Source organism: Vulpes vulpes, chromosome 12 (assembly GCF_048418805.1).
Source record: "Vulpes vulpes isolate BD-2025 chromosome 12, VulVul3, whole genome shotgun sequence".
Lineage (NCBI taxonomy): Eukaryota > Metazoa > Chordata > Mammalia > Carnivora > Canidae > Vulpes > Vulpes vulpes.
Window position 1 is genome coordinate 65,577,253 of NC_132791.1, and position 25,580 is coordinate 65,602,832.

The following is a 25,580-nucleotide window of genomic DNA, read 5'->3' on the forward strand; positions in this document are numbered from 1 at the left end:
TCTTTTTAGCTATTAAAAATTTCATAATTACATATTAAAATTAAGGCATTAGAAGAATAAATACTGTATAGTAAATGATCATTGTCTCTGGGTAGCAAAATTAAAGGGTATTTTCACTTTTTGTATTATGCATTTCTTTTTTTATAATAAATTTATTTTTTATTGGTGTTCAATTTGCCAACTTACAGAATAAACACCCAGTGCTCATCCCGTCAAGTGCCCCCCTCAGTGCCCGTCACCCATTCACCCCCACCCTCTGCCCTCCTACCCTTCCACCACCCCTAGTTCATTTCCCAGAGTTAGGAGTCTTTATGTTATGTCTCCCTTTCTGATATTTCCCACACACTTCTTCTTCCTTCCCTTATATTCCCTTTCACTATTATTTATATTCCCCAAATGAATGAGAACATATAATGTTTGTCCTTCTCCGATTGACTTACTTCACTCATGGAATATTACTCAGCCATTAGAAATGACAAATACCCACCATTTGCTTCAACGTGGATGGAACTGGAGGGTATTATGCTGAGTGATGTATTATGCATTTCTAAGTCTTGTATGTCTTTTATAATGAACATGTTATATTTTGTATATAGAAAAGATATTGATGATTATAAAAGGTAAGCACAATGCAAATTTTTTTAATGTGTTGCTAATAAAGATCGTAACCTTGAGTTACATGCTATCCTATTAAACTGTAATGAATATTAAGGAGGGCATGTGATGTGATGAGCATCAGGTGTTATATAGGACTGATGAGTCACCTCTGAAACCAATAATACATTATATGTTAATTAATTGAATTTAAATAAAAATTTTTAAAAACTTTTGATGTCAGACTTAATACTAAAGATACTTGTTACTGAAAATCATTAGACTTGATATTTATTTTACTTTCAGATATTCAGATAAACATCATTATATTTCATCAGAGTTTTAATGCATCCAAATTTGGGTTAGTGTTTTCTATACAGGTATAGCATATAACTAAATTTGAAACTAATGATGACCTTTGAGGTCAAAGACTATTAATATATGCTATATTGTTATAGATAGAGTAATTTAGTATTCACTCATATGTTATACTATTAATTCCAAAAACCATTCACACTAAGTAAAAGTTTGTAGGTTGTGCAACAAATATCCTCTGTTTGCATGACACTTTCATTTTTAGAATTATAACCAAATGTAAATGTTTTATTTTGAAAAAGTCAGGGTAAAGAATTATAAATATTATAATTTTAAAGGAACAAAATGTAAATTCTTTGGCTATATTAAAACAGTCTTTATGGTAATTTAAAATGTATATTTAAAAAAATTCTAACTATGTAAAGAATGTTAAATGTATTAGAAGTATATGATTGATATAATTGTTCATGAAACACTGGCTTTCCATGTTACCAATTTGACACATACTTCTTGGGTTACAGTTTAGAAGCTTTTGGTATCTTCATTTTTATGGTAGAATAAGTATATGTGAATGTGTGTACATATGTATGTGATTAGACAAATATAATAGTTATAGAAAAGGCTTTTTGACATCTATTTTCCTTATGTGACTATACAATTAAAAAAATTGCATGACATTTATTCCCTTTAGATTTTTTTTCTCCAAATGAGTGCTCTAAAAATGTCATTTTGAATTAAAGCATAATGTTTGGAAGAGATAATTTATTTATGTTCTTGATGTAGATTTCAATAACAAGCTGAGTTTACTTGGGTTAAATTTTTCCTTTATCACAAAAGAAATTGCTAAAAATATTTGGATTTTGCATTATAGAAAATGGTGTTAGAATTGCATGGAATAAAATAAAGTGATCCTTTCAATATTTCTAGAAGAGTACTGGATAAGCACTACATATTTTTAACTAAACACAGTTCATATTTGGTTCATAAAATCTAAGTGCTTTTTTGGGTGTTATATGTTGCAAATTGAATTTAAATAAAATTTTAAAAAATCTAAGTGCTTTCTATAGATGTTTCAGCTTAAATGGAGGTATATTCCTCTTTTCTATAGTATGAACAATTGGCTAGATTTCGTTCTTGTAGGAATTATGTGTTATTAGTGGGTTCTTCCTGCTTATAAACTTAGTAAATTCCCTCAAAAGAGATAAATTATGATTAATAATATGTTTCCCAATTCCAGCTTTTCTATGTAAAAGTTAATCATTGTCTAAAGCAGTTGTTTATCAACTTTATAAGTTTGAATCAGACAGAAATCCCTAACCTCTATATATAGATCTTATTCTCCACTTATTTCCACATCTGTTTCATTAGTAAACTCACAGCCCTCCCTAAATTTCTGTATTCACTGCTGGGTTTGAATTTACAGCTGTGGTTTATTTTCTGATGATGATGATCAGTGTTCATTAATTTAGTCAATATTTATTGAACACTAGCTACTGTCATGGGCACTGTTCTTGACATTAGAATATAATGGTATATAAAATAGACAGTCCATGTCCTAATGGAGCTTTGCATTGGGTGGAAACAAATAGCAATTGAGATCGATATACAATTATAAATTAAATTCTGTGAATGGAATATAAGGAGTGCTTTAAAATGGGGGTTTGATTGAAATGGGAGATTCATGAAGGCCTCTTTATTATTTGAGAACTGAAGGCTTAAGTAGTAGTTAGCCAAGCAATGAAAAGTGTAAAGAAGTTTCCTTACCTGGTCTGGCTGGTATACAGTGACAGAGAAAGGGGAGGGTAGTGTTGATGACATAGGTGATTTATTGGCCATGTGAAGGATTTTGCTTTGTGCCCAGCTAAGGATTTTAATTGGAGTAATAACATGATCAGTATGTTTTTTAAAGAATCACTTACTTGGCTGTCACATAGAGAATGATTTACTAGAAGGCTAAAATGGAAGCAAGATGTCCAGATCAGCATTTGTAGAGATTCAGGCTGGAAATGATGGTGACTTGGAAGAAGTGAGTACTGTCATTGGAGAGAAAGTTATTTAAAAATAGAAGTCATGCTAACGGTGACACACTTTGTGTGTGTCTCTGGCTTAGAATGTTGACCTTGTCTAGCAGAAAAAGAACTAATTAATATAGATGGAGTTAGGGTTCTAGATATTGCCAATAAATTAAATATACACAGACAGCTTTTATATGAATGAAGGAAGTGATGGGAATCTTAATAAGATAATAGTTAAACTACAGAAGAAGCTTTCATTAAGCAGATGGTGAAAACAACAGTAAACCACAATTTGTTAAGTATTGCATATCATCATAGTGATATTTTTATTGTAACTAATGCTTTTCACAAAGATGTGTGGAATTAACATGCCACTGTTTTGATTAACTATCTAATAGAATTTTCATTTAAATTGCTTGAAAAGATGAATGACGAGCTGTGGGAAATTCAGTTTTGATTTGAAATCAGAATTTTTTTCTTACTGAATAGTGAGAAATCCCTATAATTTGATAAGAGTTCTCCAGTTCATTTTCTTTTCCCATATTCTTTTCACTCTCCCTTGAAGTTTTCGTTTTTCCACCATTTTTTAGGGTGGGAGTTCTTCATGAATTTATTTGTCAAACTTAGTATCTAACATTTATGTACATATTTTTCATACTACAAAGTTGACAGAATTATGCCATCTTGCTGAGGGGAATGTCCTGTATCATTAATGGCTATTACACAGGACTTTATGGTGTCCAGATTGTGTTTGAATGGATACATTTAAGAAATACCAATTCATTTTTTTGGATTTCACTAGCTCTCTTAAATACTCTGAGAAAATAATTAATAGGACAAGTATAGGCATCATGTAACATCTCAACATGTTGACGACACTTGAATGGACAGTAGTTTTAATAAAATTAAATTCTACAACACTACACAATAGATACACATTGTATTTCTATTTAGTACCTTTTCAGCTCTCAAACAGAATAATTGTTGCATATTTGAGTTGTAAAAATTTACTTATCATTCAGCAGCTATTTATATCCCTAGCACTCTGGTATGCTGACAGGAAATAGGGGTTTAGGGTAACAATTTGGCTGTTTATTGTTCTTTAAATAATAGTGAAATAATATTATGTTTGCATGTGTATCTGTTTGATATTGCATGTGCAACTTTTTTTACTTTATTCAGTGAAGAATAGGAATGTATGTGAGGTTTAATCAGGGTCCCGACAATGTTCACCTGAGTGATGGGTGATAATGGGAATCTAAGAATTTTAGAACTTGAAAGAATCTAAGAGACAGGTGTAAGTCAGTTATTTTATTTATTAGGGAAGTGAGACCCTGAAGAGTAAGTATACCTACCCAGGGTCACACAGCTAATTGCAAATAACTATCCTCTGTTTTCTGGTTTGATTTTAGCGTTTTGTAGAGCAGAGAAAACCACTAATAATAATAAAAGAGCATTTATTGAGCTAATGCTTATCATGATAATTTTTAATAACATGCTTTATTTTAAGGTGTGTATAAAAAATGTTTCCAGTCAAGAGATACTTTATGCTCATATAGCCACCATTTAAGCAATAGAATGTTGTTGGCAACCCCAAAAGGCCTAGGTCCCCTTTCTACCATGTGTCACTACCTCCTTCACCACCTTTCATACCTCCACAGGTAACAGTATCCTGACCTTTATTGCAATTATCTTTTTTTATTTATAAATATATGTAGCCCTAAATGTTAGAGTTTTGCCTAATTTTTGAACTTTTTGGAAACCACGCCGTACTATGGATGCTTTCTTGTATATTGTCTTTCTTCAGTATCATATCTTTAAGACTCATCTGTGTCATGTACATATCTGGACTTTGCTCATTTTCATTATGTGGATATGTTACTATGCATTCTGTTATTGGTAGACATTGGGGTTGTTTTCAGCTTGCTTCTATTATGATAGGTGCTTCTGTGAATCTTCTTGTGCATATATAGCTTGATGTACATATGCAAGAGTTCCTTTCAGTATATACATAGACATGAAATAGATAGGTCATGGGTTAAGCATAATTTCAGTTTTACTAGATTGAACCAAATTGCTTTTAATGATTGTAACTGTTTACGTGCCCACCAGTGATGTATGGCTATTGTTCCTCTAACATTTGGTAAGGCCAGTGTTCTAAAGTTTTTGCCAATCTTATGAGTGTGTAGTAGCTTCTCATTTTGTTTTAATTATTATGTTTATTAATGTGATTTAACACTTTTTAAAATACTTTTATTAGTCACTTAGATGTTCTTTTTGTTGAATTATGTATTAACATCTCTTAGCCATTTTTCTTTTAGCTTTTTGACTTTTTTCTTATTGGTTTCTAGGAGTTCTTTATGTATTCTGGGTCTGAGCCATTTGGGAATTGTATAATTACAAATATATTGTCTTTTCACTCTTTTTATACTGTGTTTTGGTAAATGGAATTTTAGATTTTAATGTCGTTGAATTTCTTAGTCCTTTTTTTTTTCCAGAGTTAATGTTTTTTTGTGTTACAACATTCATTTTTACCTCTCTCATATTCTCTCATGTTACCTTCTAAAAGTTTGCAGTTTTATCTTTTATGTTTGTATTTAATCTACCTGTAATTGATTTTTGTATTTGGTGTGAGCTATGGGTCTAATTTCATTTTTTCCTCCTATATGGCTGCCTGGATTATTGCACATTTATTGTCTCAGCACCATTCACTGAAAATGCCTGTATAAAACTGCATTGGAGTGCTACCTCTATCATATATCACTTGTGCACCTATGTGAAAATATATTTCTATGCTTTAAATTCTTTTCTGTTGGTTTATACGTCTCTCTGCCAGTTCCACACGGTCTATCAATGTTGCTTTCTTTACACGAAGTCTAACTGGTAGAGCAGGTTTTTCTGCTGTGTTCTTCAAGAATACTTTATCATTTTTCCCCTTAGCATTAACATGTAATTTCAGAATCAGCTTTATGAATCACACAAAAAAACTTCTTCAGATTTTTACTGAAATTACATTAACTCATAAGTCAAATTTTGAGAATTAACATCTATGCAATACTTTTATCCTGTGAACATAGTGTATGTCTCCTTTTATTTAGGATTTTGCTATCTTGCTCTATAAAATACAGACTGTAATTGAGACAGTGATATATAGATATTTATAAATCTACATGTTTGGTTCAGTTGTACACAAAAAGTCAAATAATTAGTATAAATGCACCCAGGTCTTAGAAGTTCTGATACTCTGCAACACATAATTTCTTACTATTAAGGTAACTTGTACTCTTTATTGTTCACAGGAACATAGCAACCTGTTGTTAATTAATTCTTTTTTATGTCTCTCTGCACTGTCATAAAATCAATTAAACATTACAGATTAAGTCACACACATGAAGTATTGGAAGATGAGAAAATATGTAGAAAATATTTGCCAGGTAATATTATCATGCAAGTTCATGCAAGAAATACATTTTTTTTCTTTTAAAAGTGACTTTCAAAAATACTTAAATTCTTGGTCTATTTTTTGTTATATGGTATTGTATGGGGATGTTTTAAAGAAATATCTAAAGATACGGATATAAAATCTAATTATTTTATGATGATGGCACTTTTTAATGATGCTCGGATCACATACTTCAAAGGTTAAAGAATAAAAACCTAGTATTTTCCTTGTCTATAAATAATTTCTTGAGTGAAAATATTTCTACTTTTTTTTTTTAACCTCCACAGGCTTTTAACTCTAGGAATATTTTATTCACCTGGCAAAGTGACCTTTTTTTTCTCCTGATATTCAGTAAAACCTCTCTCTTCTTCTCTTTCCTGTGCCATAGCTTTTCTTCCATCATGTAAAAGCTGACTTCTGGCTCTGTCCTAAATTCCACCTCATTCCACACCCTTGTTTAGACTGTTCATCTGGATGTATTGTAGTAAATCTGAGAGCTTCACAATTATTCATTAGATTATGAAGAAAGAAAGCATTATGAATTACCACCGCCACCATCCTGATCCCCATCAGTAGCATCAGTACAACCACCTTCCTCACCATCTTTGCCTGTATTGAGCACTTACTGTATGGCGTGCATTGCTAAACACTCCCTTCAGACTAGCTCCTCAAAGCAGTCATCCTCTGAAGTTGTCAATGTTTTAGTCTCTGAGAATTCAAGAAACTTGTTGGAAGCTACCCAACTATTACGTAGATTTAAATTTAGGTGTATCTAACTTCCCATCTCATGCTTTTAGTTGTTTATTGTTCCTTCTGGAACGCATCCCAATTCATACACACTATTTTAATTCAAAGTTACAGAAGAAACAAAAGTTTTTAATAAATAAAATGTACACTTTAATTCAGTGAATTTTATTTTATTTTTTTTAAGATTTTATTTATTTATTCATGAGAGACAGAGAGAGAGAGAGGAAGAGACATAGGCAGAAGGAGAAGAAGGCTCCATGCAGGGAGCCCAGTGTGGGATTTGATTCTGGGACTACGGGATCACACGCTGAGCCAAAGGCAGACACCTAATCACTGAGCCACCCAGGTGTCCCTAACGGTGAATTTTAAAATAAGCCTTATCTGGCAAACCAACTGATGAAGCAATGGTATAATATATGCTTTATTTCACACTTAGGCTAATTTATGATTCATTTTTCTGTAGCCATTTATGAAGCCATTATGGCTTCTGAAACAGTACTGCTAATTGTTGAATGAGGTTTATCTTTGGTGAAAAATGTTTGACTAGCAAGACATTATAAAATTGATTATTATTTAGATAAGACTAGTTCATAAGTCAGTTTCTCATATCCTGAATAAGTTTCTAATTCAAGTTTCTTGATAAAGGATATAAACTGATATAAACCTAATGTGAAAGAGTGCATATCTATAAGTGTATTTAGGTTGGACATTTTGAGTTTCAGTGGATATAACATAAGTTAGTTTCTATAGCATTGTTCAACAGAGACTTGTCTTTAGTAACTGTTGTTGGAAAAACTAGGATTCAGGACAGTAGAAAGTAATGCAGAGGCTTGTAATCTATAGTGACATTCTTTTTTGACATTGTTTGGTGGTGTAAAGTTTTGTTAATTTACCAACATTGCTCTAAAGTTATCATTGTCAATAATATTAAAGAAGTTTTATTTTCATGCCTCCATTAATTCTTTAAAGAGGAAGCTTATAAATTCAAATAAATATTTGTTTTATTGAATTATGAGAGATTATTATATTTCAGTATTATTTTCAATTTTAGGAAAATTCTGTAAATTCAGAAATTTTTAAAGAATAATCATGACTAAGAACAAGGAGATCGAAAGATTACTTCAATTCTTTGATCCCATGAATTTTTGTGTTTGTACTTTGCTTTTGGATATATTTCCATACCCACAGTTCCATTGACTTCAGATATGGCTAAATTGGGAGTTTTGTGAAAGACAAACTGGCAGATTAGATGTTTTTCTTAACAAGATAAATCAGTGATCAAGATATTTGGCTAAATTTGTGAGTTAGTAGAATTTTAATTTTGTATCATTATTTGGAGTTGCTAAAATTTGAAATTTGTAAGTGCTTAATTTTCAGGCTTATCAATTGTGTATTTGCAATTTTAACATGAAAGTTTTTGTATTTTGGAGAATTAACACCTAACTTATTTCTCATTTTGATGTATAAATTTTAAACCAAAGCTATTCTACAAGTGGTGGGGTTTTTTTGGAAATAGGTTTTCCCAGAGAAGTTCCGTTATGAAATGACATTTCTCAGGCCAACTCAGAAAAAAAAAAAAAAAGAAAAGTAACTTGAACAATCACGTATTTAGGAGGTAACACCAATATTACCATTTTATCTATAACTAATGCCTGTTTCACTTTTATTTTCATCAAATTTTCTGTGTTTCAACATTAGTCCTGAAATCTCTATGAAAGAATTTTGTAGGCTTCAGAGTGTGGCAGTGCTGGATTAAGGCATGGATGCTGATGTTTGTGAGTAACTTTCATACTGTGTAGAAGAAGACCCTTCCTTCTATATCATTGTTTTAAAACCATGTTCAGAAGAACCCTACAATTCTTGAGAGGTGCCTCAGTCTTGCTTTCCAGAAGACTAGCATTGTTTTTATTTGTTTCATGTTTTGAAGTTTGCCTAACCTTTAATTATTAGCTTGGTGATAAGAGTTCTGCTCTTGAATAAGACTTTATAGATTCATTTGTCTGCTCCACCATGACTGATTTTAGAACCTTGAGTTAGTTACTTCACCTTTTGTGCTTTTGTTCTGTCTTGAGTACAATGGAGCTCATAATAGTACTTACTTCATAGGGTCTTTGTGAGTATTAAAAGTGACAGTACGTGCACATTATCTGGTAGGGCACTTAGCGTCCAGTAAGTACATGAAACTTTGAACATAAGTGCCTAAGTCTTTGTTAGAACTGGCAACTGTCTGATGCCAAAGTTAGACTCTTACCACTATTAGATCATTTGTTGAGTTAAACTGAGGGAATGAAAGGAATGAAGGGGATTGAAAGATTAAGGCTAGGGGAAAAGATTTAGTGCCTCTCTTTCAGAGGTCTGCTCATAGGCTTAGATGATGAATCTTGCTTGTGGAAGGTCATAGAAGAAAGGCTGCTGAAGAAAGGAGGGTTTTTATGTGTGTCTTCCAGTGGTGAAGACTTTAGGATACTACTAAAAGGGAGTTTATTTCAGCCTATTCTAGACAAGAATTGTTTCAGGATGCCTGGAAAATAGATTGCTTTTCCTAGAAACCTATAAGAAGGAGGCTGATCAAGTGATTAGAAGGTCTTGTGATTCTTAATAATTGAGAAACACAGTAATTTTATTTAGTAATGAAACTTGGCTTAAAATAGCCTGAGTACAGATAACAAGTAGTCACCATCAAATTATAAAGATAAAACATTTGTGAGGCCTGGAGGTATGAATTAAAGTTTTAATTTTGAGGTCTTTGTTTAGTTTATTTTGTTTGACAAATGAATTGACTATATTATAGTAAATTATTTAAAAATGCTTACATTATATTATGCAGGGAAGCCATGGCATGTTATTGCCTTCCATATTTACTTGTTTTGTGGCCCTAAAAGCCGTTACTAAACTACTGTACATGCTATGTCATCCAGATTTTTAATGACACATCACTTAAAAACAGCTAAAGTTTTGCTAGGAAGGAAACATTTGAAAAAGCCCTTTTTAAAGGCGATCAGTTTCAGACTGTTAACTAGGTATTCTTGTGTGTTAAATACATATTTAAGATTTAATAGGAGAGAAGGAAGGCATTATAACAAAAGAGTTTCCAGGAATTCAAATTTTAGTCAATTCAGAGGGTCAATGGAAAAGATCTGATGCTAAATCTAGAAACAAGAATTGGAAGAGTTGGCTGTTTGTAAAATGGGAGTTATATTATAGCCTCACAATCCATACCAGTAGAATTCTAAACCAACCACTGATTTTCCTGTTCCTAAAGAAGTTACATCAAGAATAGTCAAACGACTTAAACCCAAAGAGAACTAGCTTCCAAAAAGTTCAAAATTACTGAAGTGTTCTTTGAGTCAGCATGGCTTTTCATATTTGGAAATTAAGTTTCTGTGTAATAATTATATATCACTATTATAATAATTATATGATACATTAATTGTATAATGATATATAATTATAGTTAATATTATATATTATATGTAACTTAGGATTGATTGCTAAAAGATAGGTTTTAACACCATTAGGTCCATCTATAAGATGTTTATAGGTGAGGAAGAACTAAGAAATGAAATAACTTGATTAAGATTAATTGATTAGCTATTATCAGGTTTGATATAATAATCCTGGTCTTTCAACAGACTCTCATACTTTAGTCAGATATTAATTTTTTCTTTTATTGGAATGGTTATTTTTGCCTTGGATTTTCTTGAATTTTTCTTTAAGACAAGGCACTTTCTGACATTATTTATTATGATGCCTGTGATTTCTTGAGAAGATGGATCAACAGTATTTCTTTTTGTTTTTGCTCACTTACCTACTGAATCAAGAGTGGTGAAGGTAAGATAGCACAAAAGCATAATAGACCCTGTGAGATCACATTAACATGCTCTAATAACATGCATATCGATGGTATGACAGATCTTAGTTACTTACACTTTTAAATATATCTGGTCCTGGAGAGATGATTTGTGAAGGACATTATGAAGTCTTCTAACCTTTGGTAAATTTCAGAATCTGAGTTTTTATATAGCCATGTGAGTCACAGTAAGAAGTGAAACTCTTCTCTGAAATAGCAAACTTCTTTTTTATTTTTTAAAATATTATTTTATTTTTTTACAAACTTCTTTTTTTAAAAATCAAATTTGTTCCGGGGTGCCTGGGTGGCACAATACGTTAAGCCTTGACTCTTAGCTTCAGCTCATGTTGAGATCTCAGTGTTGTGAGATTGAGCCCTTCATGGGGCTCTGCAGTCAGCGCAGAGTCTGTTTGAGATTCTCTCGCCTTCTTCTTCTGCCCCTGCCTCCTGCTCACTCTCTCTCAAATAAATAAAATAAATCTTAAAAAAAATAAAAGAAATAGAATCAAATTTGTTCCAATAAGCAAAATTCATTATGAACTTTGCATGTTTCCCAAAGTTGTTTTTGTTGTAATCAGAGATTTATTATCAAATTCTCCAGTTATAGACTTGAGTGCTGAAAGCAGTAGCTGGCTGTACTCTGTTTTCTAGTTGACCTGATGTCATATCAAAGCTGTTAGTAATTACAGTTAATCAACATTATGAATTATTCTTACAGTTATGTAATCATAGGCTTTCTTTTTATCATTATACATCTTTCTGTAACCATTTGTCTCCATCTCTTCCCTCCCTGCATCTATTTTCCATGTTTTACTAAAGTTGGTAGAAATGCAGAGTGATTTTAAAGTACGATTATTTCTAAAACATTATTAGTTAAATATGCTGTAAAGAATGCTTTCCAAAACTAAATACATTCTGTAGTAAATCTTTTACAATGCCAACTTTGCTTTTCTCCCTTTCTCTTCCTCTCTCCCTCTTCCTCTTTTTGAGGATACAAGTTGTAGAGAATTCTTGGAACAAAATGCATTCAGAGTAGAAGGACCATATGTCTCATCATGGGGAGACTGCATAAGTAACAAAGGAAGAAGAGGACTGAGGGACAAATTTCCATTGTGAAGGGATGAGAGACTCACGTAACTTCAGAGGAGGTAGAAAAGGAGAAAGAACACCCGATTTTATTAAGTTGCTGTGTGTTAAGACATAGACACCACAACTTCATTCCACATGCTTATATATTTTATGAGTAAAAGCTGAAATTCTCATCTACCCACAAATCTTTAAATGTGATTCTGTAAAGAGTGTGGGCTAGGATATAGTTTCATGATTGTAAGATTACTTGAGATTCATTTAATTAAAATAGGAATCAAAAGGTCAGAATGTTGACATTTGATTTTCTTTTGTCTTTCTTATGTCAGACTCTGTGTCAGTCATCAGGTCTTTCTCAGCTAAACGTGTGTGTATGTGCACGTGTGCATACAGTCATACACCTGTCAATTTATATTAAGAAATAATGGAAGACTAAACCATAAAATTAAATTAAAAAAACCTGTCAGTTCTCCAAGTGATTAATTTTTTTTTAAAATTTATTTATTTATTTATTTATTTATTTATTTATTTATTTATGATAGTCACAGAGAGAGAGAGAGAGGCAGAGACACAGGCGGAGGGAGAAGCAGGCTCCATGCACCGGGAGCCTGATGTGGGATTCGATCCCGGGTCTCCAGGTTCGCGCCCTGGGCCAAAGGCAGGCGCCAAACCGCTGCGCCACCCAGGGATCCCTCCAAGTGATTAATTATTTTCACTTTCACTACAATGCATGAAGGTTTCATTTGTTCCATATTCTCTCCATTTGGTGGTGTTAGTCTTTTTGATTTTAACTGTTTTAGCAAGTGTGAAATGTTATCTCATTGTGATTTTAATTTTCATTAAGTCATATGAGCACTTTTACGTGCACCTATTTGCCTTTCTTATATTTTCTTTTGTGAGGTGTCTTTTCATTCTTATGCCCACTGGGAAGGCGTTATTAGTCTTTTTACTTACAATTTGTAGAATTCGCATGTATTTTGGATATATTTTCAATATCAGATATATGTGTAAGTATCCTCTTTATTTAACAATAACAATAACCAAAGGATATTATGTATGAAAGATACTGATACATTTAATATTTTTTTTAAAAAGGATTTATTTATTTATTTATTTGAGAGAGAGAGCATGAGCGGGGTGGGAGGGTGGTGCAGAAGTAGAGGGAGAGTAAGAATCTCAAGCAAACTCCCTGCTGAGCTTGGAGCTGATGTGGGGCCTGATCTCATGACCCTGAGATCATGACCTAAGCTGAAATCAAAAGTTGGATGCTGGGATCCCTGGGTGGTGCAGCGGTTTGGCGCCTGCCTTTGGCCCAGGGCGCGATCCTGGAGACCCGGGATCGAATCCCACATCGGGCTCCCGGTGCATGGAGCCTGCTTCTCCCTCTGCCTGTGTCTCTGCCTCTCTGTCTGTGACTATCATAAAAAAAAAAAAAAAAAAAAAAAAAAAAAAAAAAAAAAAAAGTTGGATGCTTACCCAACTGAGCCATTGAGCTTCCCAATGCCTTTAATACTTCTAAACTGGCAATTTTGGAAGGAAATTAACTAGTAGTTAAAACATAGACTTTATAATTTTAAATTTAAAACAAAATTATATTCTGTTATTCTGTTTTTTGGTTTCAGGTGCAGTTAAAAACTAGCATTTCTAGTCAGTATGTAATTCGGACGCAACCAACTAATAGGTGCCTTTCTACACTGGAATGTGCAGCTGCTGCTCTTTCCATTTTGGAGAAAAATAATTACATACAAGAGGTATGTCTTTGGAAGGTTATATATTTTTTGAAAGTAAGCAGTTTGGTTAGATTTTATCTAGAAAATTTAGAAATGTGTAATTTATGAGATTTGCAACTCAGGTGTCAAATTGAATGTATCTGTGATAGAAATTTGCGTGCATTTATAACCTTCTTTCCCCCCTCTGGTGTTTTTCTGTGTTAGTTTAGCATCCAGATTGCATTATTTAAATATTCATTCTAAGCTGTGCAAACAGCATTTGTAATAAGCTAAATTGCTTTTAAGTAGTACAACATTAAATACAGGGTTTTTTTTGGTTAGATTTTTCTTTAATTATTTTGTATATTTCTTTTAGCATTTTGTTTTCTTATACACTACTTTTTTCTTTTATAATTAAAAGAATATTTTACAGCAACTCTTTTTTCTATTGGTGCTTTTATTTAAGAAGGTGTACCAACTTTCTGTTTATCTTATTCACTGCTTGCTTAGTTAGAGTAGAAGAAAGATAATTTTTTGAGGAAAAAAACACCTGCAGAATATGAAAAGGTTATAACCTGCAATCATCATTTTATTTAATTTCCATAAAAGCCTGATGATTTCATATATAATTAATAATCATAAGTAAAGAATAATGTTCATCGAGCTCACAAACAACACCTCCATCTTTTGGAACATGTAGGAAACTTTGCACTTAAGGCAAAAGAAAAAAAAAGAATAGCAAAATAAGATAAATTGTTAGACTATTTTAATCACTGAAGATTTTTGATAAATATAACTCAAGAAGAAAAGTCAGAGGATAATAAGCATAGCTAAATGGGGTTTTAGGACTCTTCTTTCTGACACATACAATACACACATACACAGAGTACTCATTCCTGCCTCCTCTGTCTCTCTCTGTCTCTCTTTTTCTCTCTCTCTCATGATACACTATGGGTACTATTACAAGAGTGTGCCTTACCCATGAAGGAAATTTCAGTAATGAATAAAAGCTCAGATCAGAGAAACTGGATAAGTTACCAAGAAAAAGAACAGAAGATGTCCAGAGCAAGGAGAGTTAAAGAATGCCAGGAGCAAGTCTTGAATTGCCTTTTGCCTCTTCTCTACCCTAAGCTATGGGAAATGTCAGAGTTGGAGGCTTTTCTTCTTTTGAAAAGAAGTAGGCTTTCATGAGTAGGCTTTTTTTGTGTGTGTATCTGTGTAAGTAAGTAGACTTTATTTTGTGTCTAGGCAATTTCTCTGTCTATTCTCTCTCCTTTGAGAAAGAAAAAAATTTCATGAGGAACCATACATCTTTTTCTAAATGACCAGAGAGTGTTTTCAACTTTTCTCCATCCACTCTAACTTTAGCACCTGCTCCCATATACCTAGCCATCAACATAGCACTTTATATACCCCTATACTTGTTTTTCCATTTTGTTTATATATTCTTGAAAAAAATAACGTACTCTTTTTAGGTATCTTAAAGATGAAGCTGAGTGCTATTATTTAAACTCGCTTTCTGTACAGTCTCTGTATTTTCCATTTTGTTGATTTAAAACTCTATGATCAGCCAACATCAGACCAAGGACCCATTAAATGTTCAGATCTTGAGGGAAATATGTAATATTCTTTGGCTGTGGATTTGAAACTTTATTTCTTCTCCTCCTTTTGGGTTCTGAAAAGAATTGTCTATGGACTTATATCTCTTATTTCTACATTGGAATTAGGTCTTTACTTCAATTCTAAATAGAAACTTTAATATTGGTAGTGGTAGTGATTTAATAATGTTGTAATATAGTAGGGCTAGGGTTTTTGATCATTTTTGTACTGCTACTGCCAGTGCTGCTACTGCTCCTCCCTTCCTAGTTTCATAAGATGTATGATTCTGATATTAGTTAAGGTACAGTTATAGCAGGAAGCTTACCTTAAGTTCTGAGTACAATATCTAACAACAAGCAAAGTTCAAGATACAGAATGGCGACAGGATCCGTCCTGTCTTCAGCTTTTGTTATTGTCTGTGGATCAAATTGTACATGAAATCCCAAAGTGATAGCCAGGTCCTGCAGTTCTCTTTCTGTTTGCTTTGATCACCAGGAGTAGTCATACTTCAGTGGCCAGGAGTGGAAAAAGGGTGTTTGACAATCAGATGTGTGATTTGGGAGGTGCTGATAAGATTATTGGCTGGAGCAAAAGCAGAAGAAATGCATAATGGAACATCCCAAGTTGCTTATTATTACAGCTGGCAAAAAAAAAAAAAAAAAAAAAAAAAAAAATTAGCTTTCCCAGTAGGGGAATCCCAAGTTTAGCCTGTTCAGATCTGGCTACAATTAAAAAAATATATATATCAGTTCATTCCTCTGAGAAATGCAGTTACCATCTGTTCTGAACATAGGTGTGTTCCCTTTCATGGAGAGGAAGACTGTGACCTATATTTTCCCCCCAGTAACCTTTAATTAGGGGCCTCCTAATGAAATATTAAGACAATGGGGCAGAGTAGTAATTTTTCAGTTGGCTTTATTCTGCTGAATAAAGGTAAGTAGGGCTCCTCAAAATAAAGAACTTGGCATGGAATAGCCTTCTTAGTCTGTTGTTTCATCCTGGTCCTTTATTCCTGAGCAGTTCTTAAGACACTCACAGTAGCTCTGGGTGAGCTTTGAAGCAGGTTTGAATGAAACCTCCATCACTTATCATCATCACTTTTTGCCCCTGAGCAAGTCATATAATCTCCTTGTGCTTGTTAATTTATCTACAATGTATCAAGAACAGTTACCTCTTAGTACTGTTGTGAGAATGGAGTAGAGTAATGTGTGTTAATTGCCAAACGCCAGGAGCTCCAGAAGCATTAATCCCTGTGTTGTTGTTCCTTGCCGGTCCCCATTCCCCCCAGATTCTTGCCAATACATTGACCAAAATTCTGAACTGAAGGTTGGTAATTTACATTCACCTATTGTAATATTTACCAGGGCTTTTTCACACCTTGGAAGTCTTGAACTTGGGAATCTTTTTTAAAATGGAATTTTTTCTGCTTAAGTTACCTTATGAGCCTGTATAGCTAAACAGGGTTAAGCTGTGTGTATAGTCTATGTGCCTTAACTCTGCTCAACAATAGTAGCTGGTCAGTAAGGATCCCTGGAGAACTGTCATTTTATACCTGCAGACAGAAGGATTTACAAAATACTGATTTCCCTTCAGATAAACTTTTAGAAATGAACTTGTTTTGAAAGTGGAGGATTTTCTTTGTTCCTCTGAACAAGTCTATTTCTCCTATAGCTTCTCATTGCCTCAGATCTGTTAGTTCATACAGAAGCCTTGTTGTTTATTATCAGGTATTGTGCTAAACATATTAAATGCATCCACTTACTATAACCTAATAATGACCCTGTAAGCTTGACATCAGTTTCCTCATTTTACAGATGAATAAAATGGCAAGGAGAGGTTGTATGATTTACCTGGGAACACATAGCTAGTAATGATTATACCAGTCAGCGTTGGCTAGATCTGGCTGCAGTAACTTAACACTCCAAAGTCAGAATGGCATAACACAACACACAACCGAGCTGTGTGCCTCTGTCACACTTTGTGTCCATTGGGACTGCCAGGGGGCTTGTGCTTGCCGCAGTCAGTTAGGGGCCAGGCTGATGGAGGCACCATCTAGATATGTCATTCTCCTTTCATCAAGGAAGGCATAAGGGGAGTTGTGAATCATACATTCTTTTAAAGCTTCTGCCCAGGGGTAACACACAGTATTCATGTCCATATTTCGCTAACCGCAGAAAGTTATATGGCCTTATCTAACTTCAAAGATGGAGGACTGGTGTATTTGTGAACAGCGCTACTGACTATCACAGAGATGGAGTGGGGATCTAATTCAGAACTTTCTCCAAATCTCATTCTCTTAATTCCTTCAGAAAAATGATAGAATCTTATTTTCAGAAGGTAAACTTAACAATAGGAATATTAGCGTTCTGTCCCTCAGGAATCTAATAAACATGGTGAATAGTGATAGAACCTTCAGTTGTCTCAGTCTGTATATAGTCCTAGATATGTTTTCTAGGGATGAGGTTTCAGGATCCAGTCATTCTATGCTGACTCTGTAAAGAATTATATAGTCATTTCCACTTTCCCTCTTTTATTTGATGAGATGAAGGCATTAAAAGAAATCATGATAGCAAATATAAGGGGTTTCTACAATAGTGGCAAGCAAAGCTTTTCAGAGTGTTTGTCTCTTTCCCTTTGATGTGTGTCAGAGATTACATTTGGTTGCATGTAACAGAGCTGTTACTGCAGTGCTTGAATCATGTATATACTGGCTTCTTTTTCTCCTGCATGTAAGAAATGCTGAGGTGACCAGTCCAGGGCTGGGGATCTCTTTTGTCTTTCTGTCCATCATCGGACGTATTTGACTTTGATCTTTACGTTTATTGCACTGTAATCACAAGATGGCTGTCCCACGTCTAACTGTCTTTTCCAGGCAAGAACAAAGTGCTGGTATCATGACCTGAGCCGAAGGCAGACGCTTACCCGAGTGAGCCACCTAGGCGCCCCTTTTCCCTTTATTTCTAAAAAAGTTTGCTTACTCAAGTTTGCTATTATTATTTGAAAGATTTACAGCAGGGAAAGAATCTGACTTAAAATATATTTTAAACATGTGAGAGGGTGTTGTGTGTGTTTTTTTTTTTTAATCTTTGAATTTGAAAAACTTGAGGTCAGGCATGTGCTCTAGTTGTTTTGTAAGCTTCACCATTCTTTGTTATCATATGGGTCCGCCCAGTTTATGTGGTTATGTTATATGACTGGTCTTGTAGGTATTTGGCTTTAGACAGGTACGTAGGTAGTTAGAATTATTTCAAATGCACCAAAACTGAGATATTTAACTTGTATGTGGTCCCTGGACCAATGTGTGAGAGTTAATAAGCCTCTCACCCGTTACTGCCATTGTCTGATTGTTCTCAGGCAGCAGAAGCTTCATCAGTCTGTGACGGAAACTGAATTAAGAGGGTAGCTCAGTCCATTGATAGTCTGATTCTTGATATTGGCTCAGGTCATGATCTCAGAGTCATGGGATAGAGTTGAGTTCGACGTTGGGCTCTGCACTCAGTGGGGAGTCTATTTGTTTCCTCCTCTCCATCCCTTCCCCCACTTGTGTGCATGCACAAGTGTGGTCTCTCTCTCTCAAATAAATGAATAAAATCTTTAAAAAAAAAGAAACCAAATTAACTAATTTATATCTAAAGATCTCTTTTACTCTGTTACAGATTAAATTATTATAATGTAACAGTTTTTTGAGGTGTTTGAATATATTAATGTATAAAAGTATATTTGGACTTCATCATCTATATGGAAAATTAGCTACTTTTGTCTTTTTACTGGAATTCCATAGTGCTATGTAAAATATGAATTAAAAGAAATTATATATCTAGAAATCATCATATATTTAGTAGAATGTCTATTACTATTCATAGTTAAAAGCCAATAATGGTAAAGAGAAACGTAACAGTCCCTGTTTCTGAAGAAAAAGCTAGATATACAATATCATGATTCGTTACAGACACTATTTTAGTATCTTTTTTTATCTTCACAGACTTTGCTTCGTCCTCTTCAAGCTTTATGCTCTTTCCAGCTTCAGCATGGTGCTCAAATTCGCCTCAGCAAGGAACATCTTCTGAAGAATGGATTATATCCTAAGCCAATGCCAAAGAACAAACGCAAACTCAGGAAAATGGAGCTGTTAATGAACAGTGTTAAAATTTAGTACAGTTGTTCCGTGGTGCTAGTTATGGCGTCTTTCACTGACAAGACGAGGTTAAGTTTTCCAGAAATTTAAGTCTGTGAGTTTTTGACTGTCTAAAGAATGAGAGTTGCATACTAAACTTGCCCAGAAAGAAGTAAACCAAATAGTCATAAAAAAACAACAAAAAAATTTCACTGACTCCATAAAAAGCAAGGTTTTATAGTTTATTTGTTTTAAAAAAATGTGCCTCTAATACATTTTTTCAGATCCATTGTTTGAAATGTGATTAGTTATTGAGAGAGGTTAGAAGTTTGTCTTTATAAAATGGAAAGAAATTATTGTATCTGATGGGGGCAGTATTGTTTTCATTAATGTTTATAGATAGATATAGACCTATAATAGAGGGTACTTACATCAGTATGCAATCTTGCACATAAAGTTTATAGTTTGCAATAAGTAACAAAAATAATGATCATCAAGTAGTTTAGATTGAATTAATTTATTTCATAGAAAAACAGATTAAGGAGACTATATTCTTTAGGGACTAAATTTGAATTCAACTATTATGATTTAAGTGTTCTATTAATTGCCTGAATTTTTTGGTATTAAGGTATAATTGGAATATAAGATTTTATTAGTTTCAGGTGTTTACCATAATGATTCAATATTTAAACACATTGCAAAATAATCACCACATTATAAGTCTAGTTAACGTCCCTCACCGTACATATTTACAAAATTTTTTTCTGGTGATGAGAACTTTTAAGATCGACTTTCTTACACTTTCCAATATGCAGTATTTGCAATTTTACAGAATTATTAACTGTAGTCACCATGCTTTATATTAATATCCCCATGACTTTATAACTGGTAGTTTCTTTTGACCCCATTCACCCACTTTGCCCACCAAACACCCTCTGCCTCTGGCAAACACCAGTCTATACTCTGTTTCTATGAGTTTTTTTTTTTAAAGATTCCACATATAAATGATATCAAATCATATTTATCTTTATGTGACTTATTTCACTGAGTATTAATGTCCTCCAGGTCCATCCATTTTGTCACAAATGGCAAGATTTCATTCTTTTCTATGGCTGAATAATAATCCATTGTATATATGTATACACACTGCATTTTCTTTTTTCATCCATTGATGGCTGTTTAGGTTATTTCTATATCTTGGCTATTGTAAATAATGCTGCAGTGAGCACAGAGGTGCATCTTCAAAGTAGTCTTTTTGTTTTCCTTGGCTAAATATCCAGAAGTGGAATTACCAGATCATATAATAGTTCTATTTTTAACTTTTTGAGGAATCTCCATACTGCTTTCCACTGTGGCTGCACCACTTTGCATTCCCCCCAGCAGTGCACGAGGGTTCCCCTTTCTCCACATTTTCTGTGACAGCCCTTGTTATTACTTGTCTTTTTGATACTAGCCATTCTGACAGGTGTGAGATGACAGCTCATGGTGGTTTTGATTTGTATTTCCTTGATGACAAGTGATGTTGAGCATCTTCTCACATACCTCTTGGCCATCTGTATGTCTTCTTTAGAAAAATGTCTATTCGGATCCTTGGCACATTTTTTTTTCCCATTTTTAAATCAAATTGTTTTTTGTTTTTTGTTTTTCTTTTGCTGTTATACGAGTTCTATATATATTTTTGTTATTAACCCCTCATCAGATATCAGAACATGCAAATATTTTCTCCCATTCCATAGGTTGCCTTTTCATTTTGTTGATTTCCTTTGATGTGCAGAAGCTTTTTAGTTTGATGTAGTCCCATCTATTTATTTTTACTTTTCTTGCTTATGCTTTTGATGCCTGATATGAAAAATCATTGCTAAGACTGATTTTTTTCTAGTTTTATGAGTTTCACATCTTACATTCAAATCTTTAATCCATTTTGAGTTAATTTTTGTGTGTGGTGTTAAATAGTGGTCTAGTTTCATTCTTCTGCATGTGGATGTAGCTTTTCCCAATATCATTTATTGAAAACTATCCTTTCCCCACTGTATATTCTTGGCTCCTTTGTCATAAATCATAATTCAATTGATCATGTATGTGTGGCTTTATTTTTGAGCTCTATTGTATAGTTCCATGGATATATTCATGTGTTTTAATGCCAATAACCATACTATTTTGATAGCTATAGCTTTGCTATGTACTTTGAAATTAGGGGGCGTGATGCTTCTCTCTGTTTCTCTTTCTCAAGATTTCTTTGGCTCTCTGGGGTCTTTCGTGGCTTCTTAAAAATTGTTTATTCTCTATCTATGAAAAATGCCATTAGAATTTTGATATGGATTGCAATGAACCTGGAGATTGCTTTGAGTAGTAGCCCTAATTTTGAAAGAGGTGCATATAATTTTGACATAGCATACATTTTTATTTGTAATACTCTGGGTAAGTTTGGATTTTTCAATACTCATCTAATAGGTTTATTGACTATGATAAACTAGTCCTTTTGAAGTTTTTACATGGAAATAACTGAGCTAGAATATAATACAACTATAATTTCAAGAACATATTTTTCTAAGTAGGGTTATTTAAATCTTTTTTTGGTGGCAAAAAGTCAATTGCAGAGATTAAATTTCTCCCACCTTCTTGGGAAAATATTTACTGACATTTTATATAGTATTAGAGACATGTATGTAATATATATTTATATCTAACTTAAATCTACTGCAGTTGTATACACATCTTGGCAAGAAGGGACTTGGTTTTGTTCTTTATTTATGACTTCTAGAGTTTTCTGTATCCAGTTTTAAGTTGTAAGGAAAAACTAAACATATGATTTAAAAGTAAACTTGTTACATATATGTTTGTATGTGTGATAAATGAGTATATACCAGTGGTTATTTCTGACCGTTTCCAAACTTTTTATTTCTATTATTGACCTGGATTAGACCCTTCTTAAAAACTTTAATGCTAGTCCTAATTGGAATGCTAATGAATGTTTGAGGGAACTCTGTAGAAAATATTTTAAAATACTAAACAGAAGTGAGATTTCTATCTTGTATTACTGACTTTTTTTGGATTTAAATACAGGTTAGCTCATTTATAATCTAAAACACCTATCAAATGACTATCAAGGTATAATAGAAAAGAAATAGTAATAATAATGTATAATGGTTTCCTAACAAATGGATTAAAATAATCTTACAGTAATTTTTTCAGTTTAATTAAAATTTGCAAATTTATTTTATCCATTATTATTGCATTTTAAAAAGGAAATCACTATATAATATACCATATAAATCTTTAAATTGTACTTTAATTTTTGTTGATTTTTTAAAGAATAATTACTATCTTTATCTTTTAGCTACAGCTATATAGGGTAATTTTTGAACACTTACAAAAGCTTAAAATTAGTATTTTTTGAAATGTATAAAAATTTTTAAAGAAAGTATATATAATTTTCCAAATTATTTTACTGACCTCTTAAATTATTTTATTAATTTTTTATTTTTACTGACCTCTTGACAAGGTGATTTCATTTTACTCTTCTTCGGTATTCACTGCTTCTTTAGTCACTTGCTCTTATTAGGCATTTTTAGGAACTATTATCAATAGTATCAATAGTTTTAGTTATTAAAAATATTCAAAGTATGAAGATTTTAACTGAAAACTTGACCTGGCTTTTAAAGTTATTTTTATTTTTATGGTATTATTTGGCTTTTTAATTCAGATGCTTTATATTTGCTTGATTTGCCTGGGGTTGTTCCAGTTTTTGTGGATTTATTGCACACTCCAGCTACACTTTGATGTTGGGTAGATTGTTTTGTGAATTGGTATTTGAACCATGTAACTTAGAGGATAGTATTTCTTTATATACAAGGTGATCATGGGTTTCGTCAGCCCAGTGTGTTGGGTTGAAAATCATCATGTAATGAGGTATTATTTTTAGTTTCTTGCATATGTGACTATAAAGCATTGAGAGCTACAGTATACGAAGCAAGTCATAGTGCTTGGCAGATTTCTCTGGGTTGGATTACAAGACTTTTTATGTGGAACATTAGAGTTAATATTAAGGAAAATTATATTTCCCTATTTTAAGACTCAAACCCAACTTTCCATGAACATTACAACATTAGGGGTTTGTCCCAAGATTTTGGAAGGTGCAAGCTTATTAGTGAATTATATGGAAGAGCATTTCTACAGTTTGCTCATCACATATTCCCTTTTATTGTCCAAATTGCCTGTTTAAAAAATGTGATTGTGTTGTTAGACAGTCCTTTCCATTGAATGTTGATGAATTTCAGGGAAGTAAATTGTTGACCCTTGGATACAATTGTCATTGGTATAGAAGTAAAATTTACTGATGCCCTAAGTAAAAAAAAACTAGATTTGTCTTGGTGAACTCAAAAGTTTAATGTAATGAGCCTTTAACTATGTAGATTTATTCCTTAAAAATAGATATGAGTGGATGTCTTTATAGGTAAATAATACTGTGGTTTAGATGTAATGAAACTTTACATTTAATTGTATCCCATGGCATAGAATGAATCACTACCTCTTAATTTTTTCAATCTAAAATTTTGACTTACTGGATTTGCTTAGCATATTCTCCTCCCTTTTTCTTTTTCTTTTTCTTTTCTCCTTTTTTTTTTTTTGCTTTATTGAGGTATCATTGACAAAAATTGTGAGACATTTAAAATGTACAACATAATGATTTGATACATATATGCATTATAAAAGGATTCTCCCTATCAAGTTAATTAACACATCCACCACCTCACATGATAATCTTTTTTTTCTATGTGTAATAACATTTAAATTCTACTGTCTTGGCAAATTTCAGTTATACAGTCCAGTGTTATCAGCTGTAGCCCCCATGTTCTCCCTTCTTTCTCCTCTTACTTTCTTCTTCCCAAGCTCTCTCCTCCCTCCCTCCTGACTCTGTCCTCTTTTCTTTTCTACTATGTTTATCCTGTCTACTAGTTTTTTTTTGTGTGTGTGTGTACCAATTATTTGTGCATCCCTGCATAAGTAGTTTTTTTTTAATGAAAGATCCTGTAGTGGTCTTAACAGATTATAATTTTATATTTAAAATTCATGCAGGAAATCAGGCAGTGTGCTATGACTTACTCTATGCTGATGACTTGCCTCCCTTACTCTACTAAAAAAATGCACACTAGAGAAAGATGTAATTGTTTATTAGTCTTTAATAATTGCTCACTTGAATCAACAAATAAGAATTCTTTAAGAGGGACAGCTGGGTGGCTCAGCAGTTGAGCACCTGCCTTTTGCTCAAGGAGTGATTCCGTGGTCCCGGGATTGAGTCCCACATCAGGCTCCCTGCATGGAGCCTGCTTCTCCCTCTGCCTCTGAGAGTCTCTGCCTCTCTCTGTGTCTCTCATGAATAAATAAATAAAATTCTTAAAAAAATTTTTTTTAAGGAAACTTTTTCATACAGGATTTTTAAAAAAACTGAGGTAGATATCCTTTGAAAAGAAATTATAATTTACTTTTTTTAAAGGTATGTTAAGAAATTAAAACATTCTTATTTATTCACTTCTTTTAGTTGAGGTATAATTTAAATATAACATTAATTAGTTTCAGGTGTACAGCATAATGATTTGATTGATATTTGTGTACACCATGAAGTGATCACCACAATAAGCCTATTATTATTTATCATATGAAGTTACAAAAATTTTTTTCTTTAATGACAACTTTAAGATCTACTCTCAACAACATTCAAATATGCAATATAGTATTTTTGGCTATAGTCACTATGCTATACACTTACCTCTCATGACTTATTTTATAACTGGAAGTTTGTATCTCTTGAACCCTGTCACTCATTTTGCCTACTTCTCATCCTCCTCCCCTTTGGCAACTACCATTCTGTTCTGCATGTGTTTATTTTGTTTTTAATTTTTATATTCCATATATAAGTGATAGCATGTGATATTTGTCTTTCTTGGTTTGGTTTATTTCATGTAGCCTATTACCTCAAGGTCCACTTATGTTATTGCAAATGACAAGGTTTTATTCTTTTTTATGACTGAGTAGTACTCCATTGTACAAGTATACCACATCTTCTTTATCCATTGATCCATTGGTGGACTCTTGGGTTGTTTCCATATCT

General features: G+C 33.0%; 1 protein-coding gene across 2 annotated transcripts in view; it reads left to right on the forward strand.

The window, feature by feature from the left end:
- Positions 1-22,355, forward strand: part of DTWD2 (DTW domain containing 2) — a 172,646-nt gene extending 150,291 nt beyond the window's left edge. For both annotated transcript variants that reach the window (XM_072728765.1, XM_026015408.2), the window contains 2 exons: positions 13,672-13,800; positions 19,340-22,355. In XM_072728765.1, coding sequence (XP_072584866.1) covers positions 13,672-13,800; positions 19,340-19,510 — 300 coding nt within the window. In that variant the 3' untranslated portion in view covers positions 19,511-22,355. The remainder of the gene's footprint in view (positions 1-13,671; positions 13,801-19,339) is intronic.
- The last annotated feature ends 3,225 nt before the right edge of the window (positions 22,356-25,580 follow it).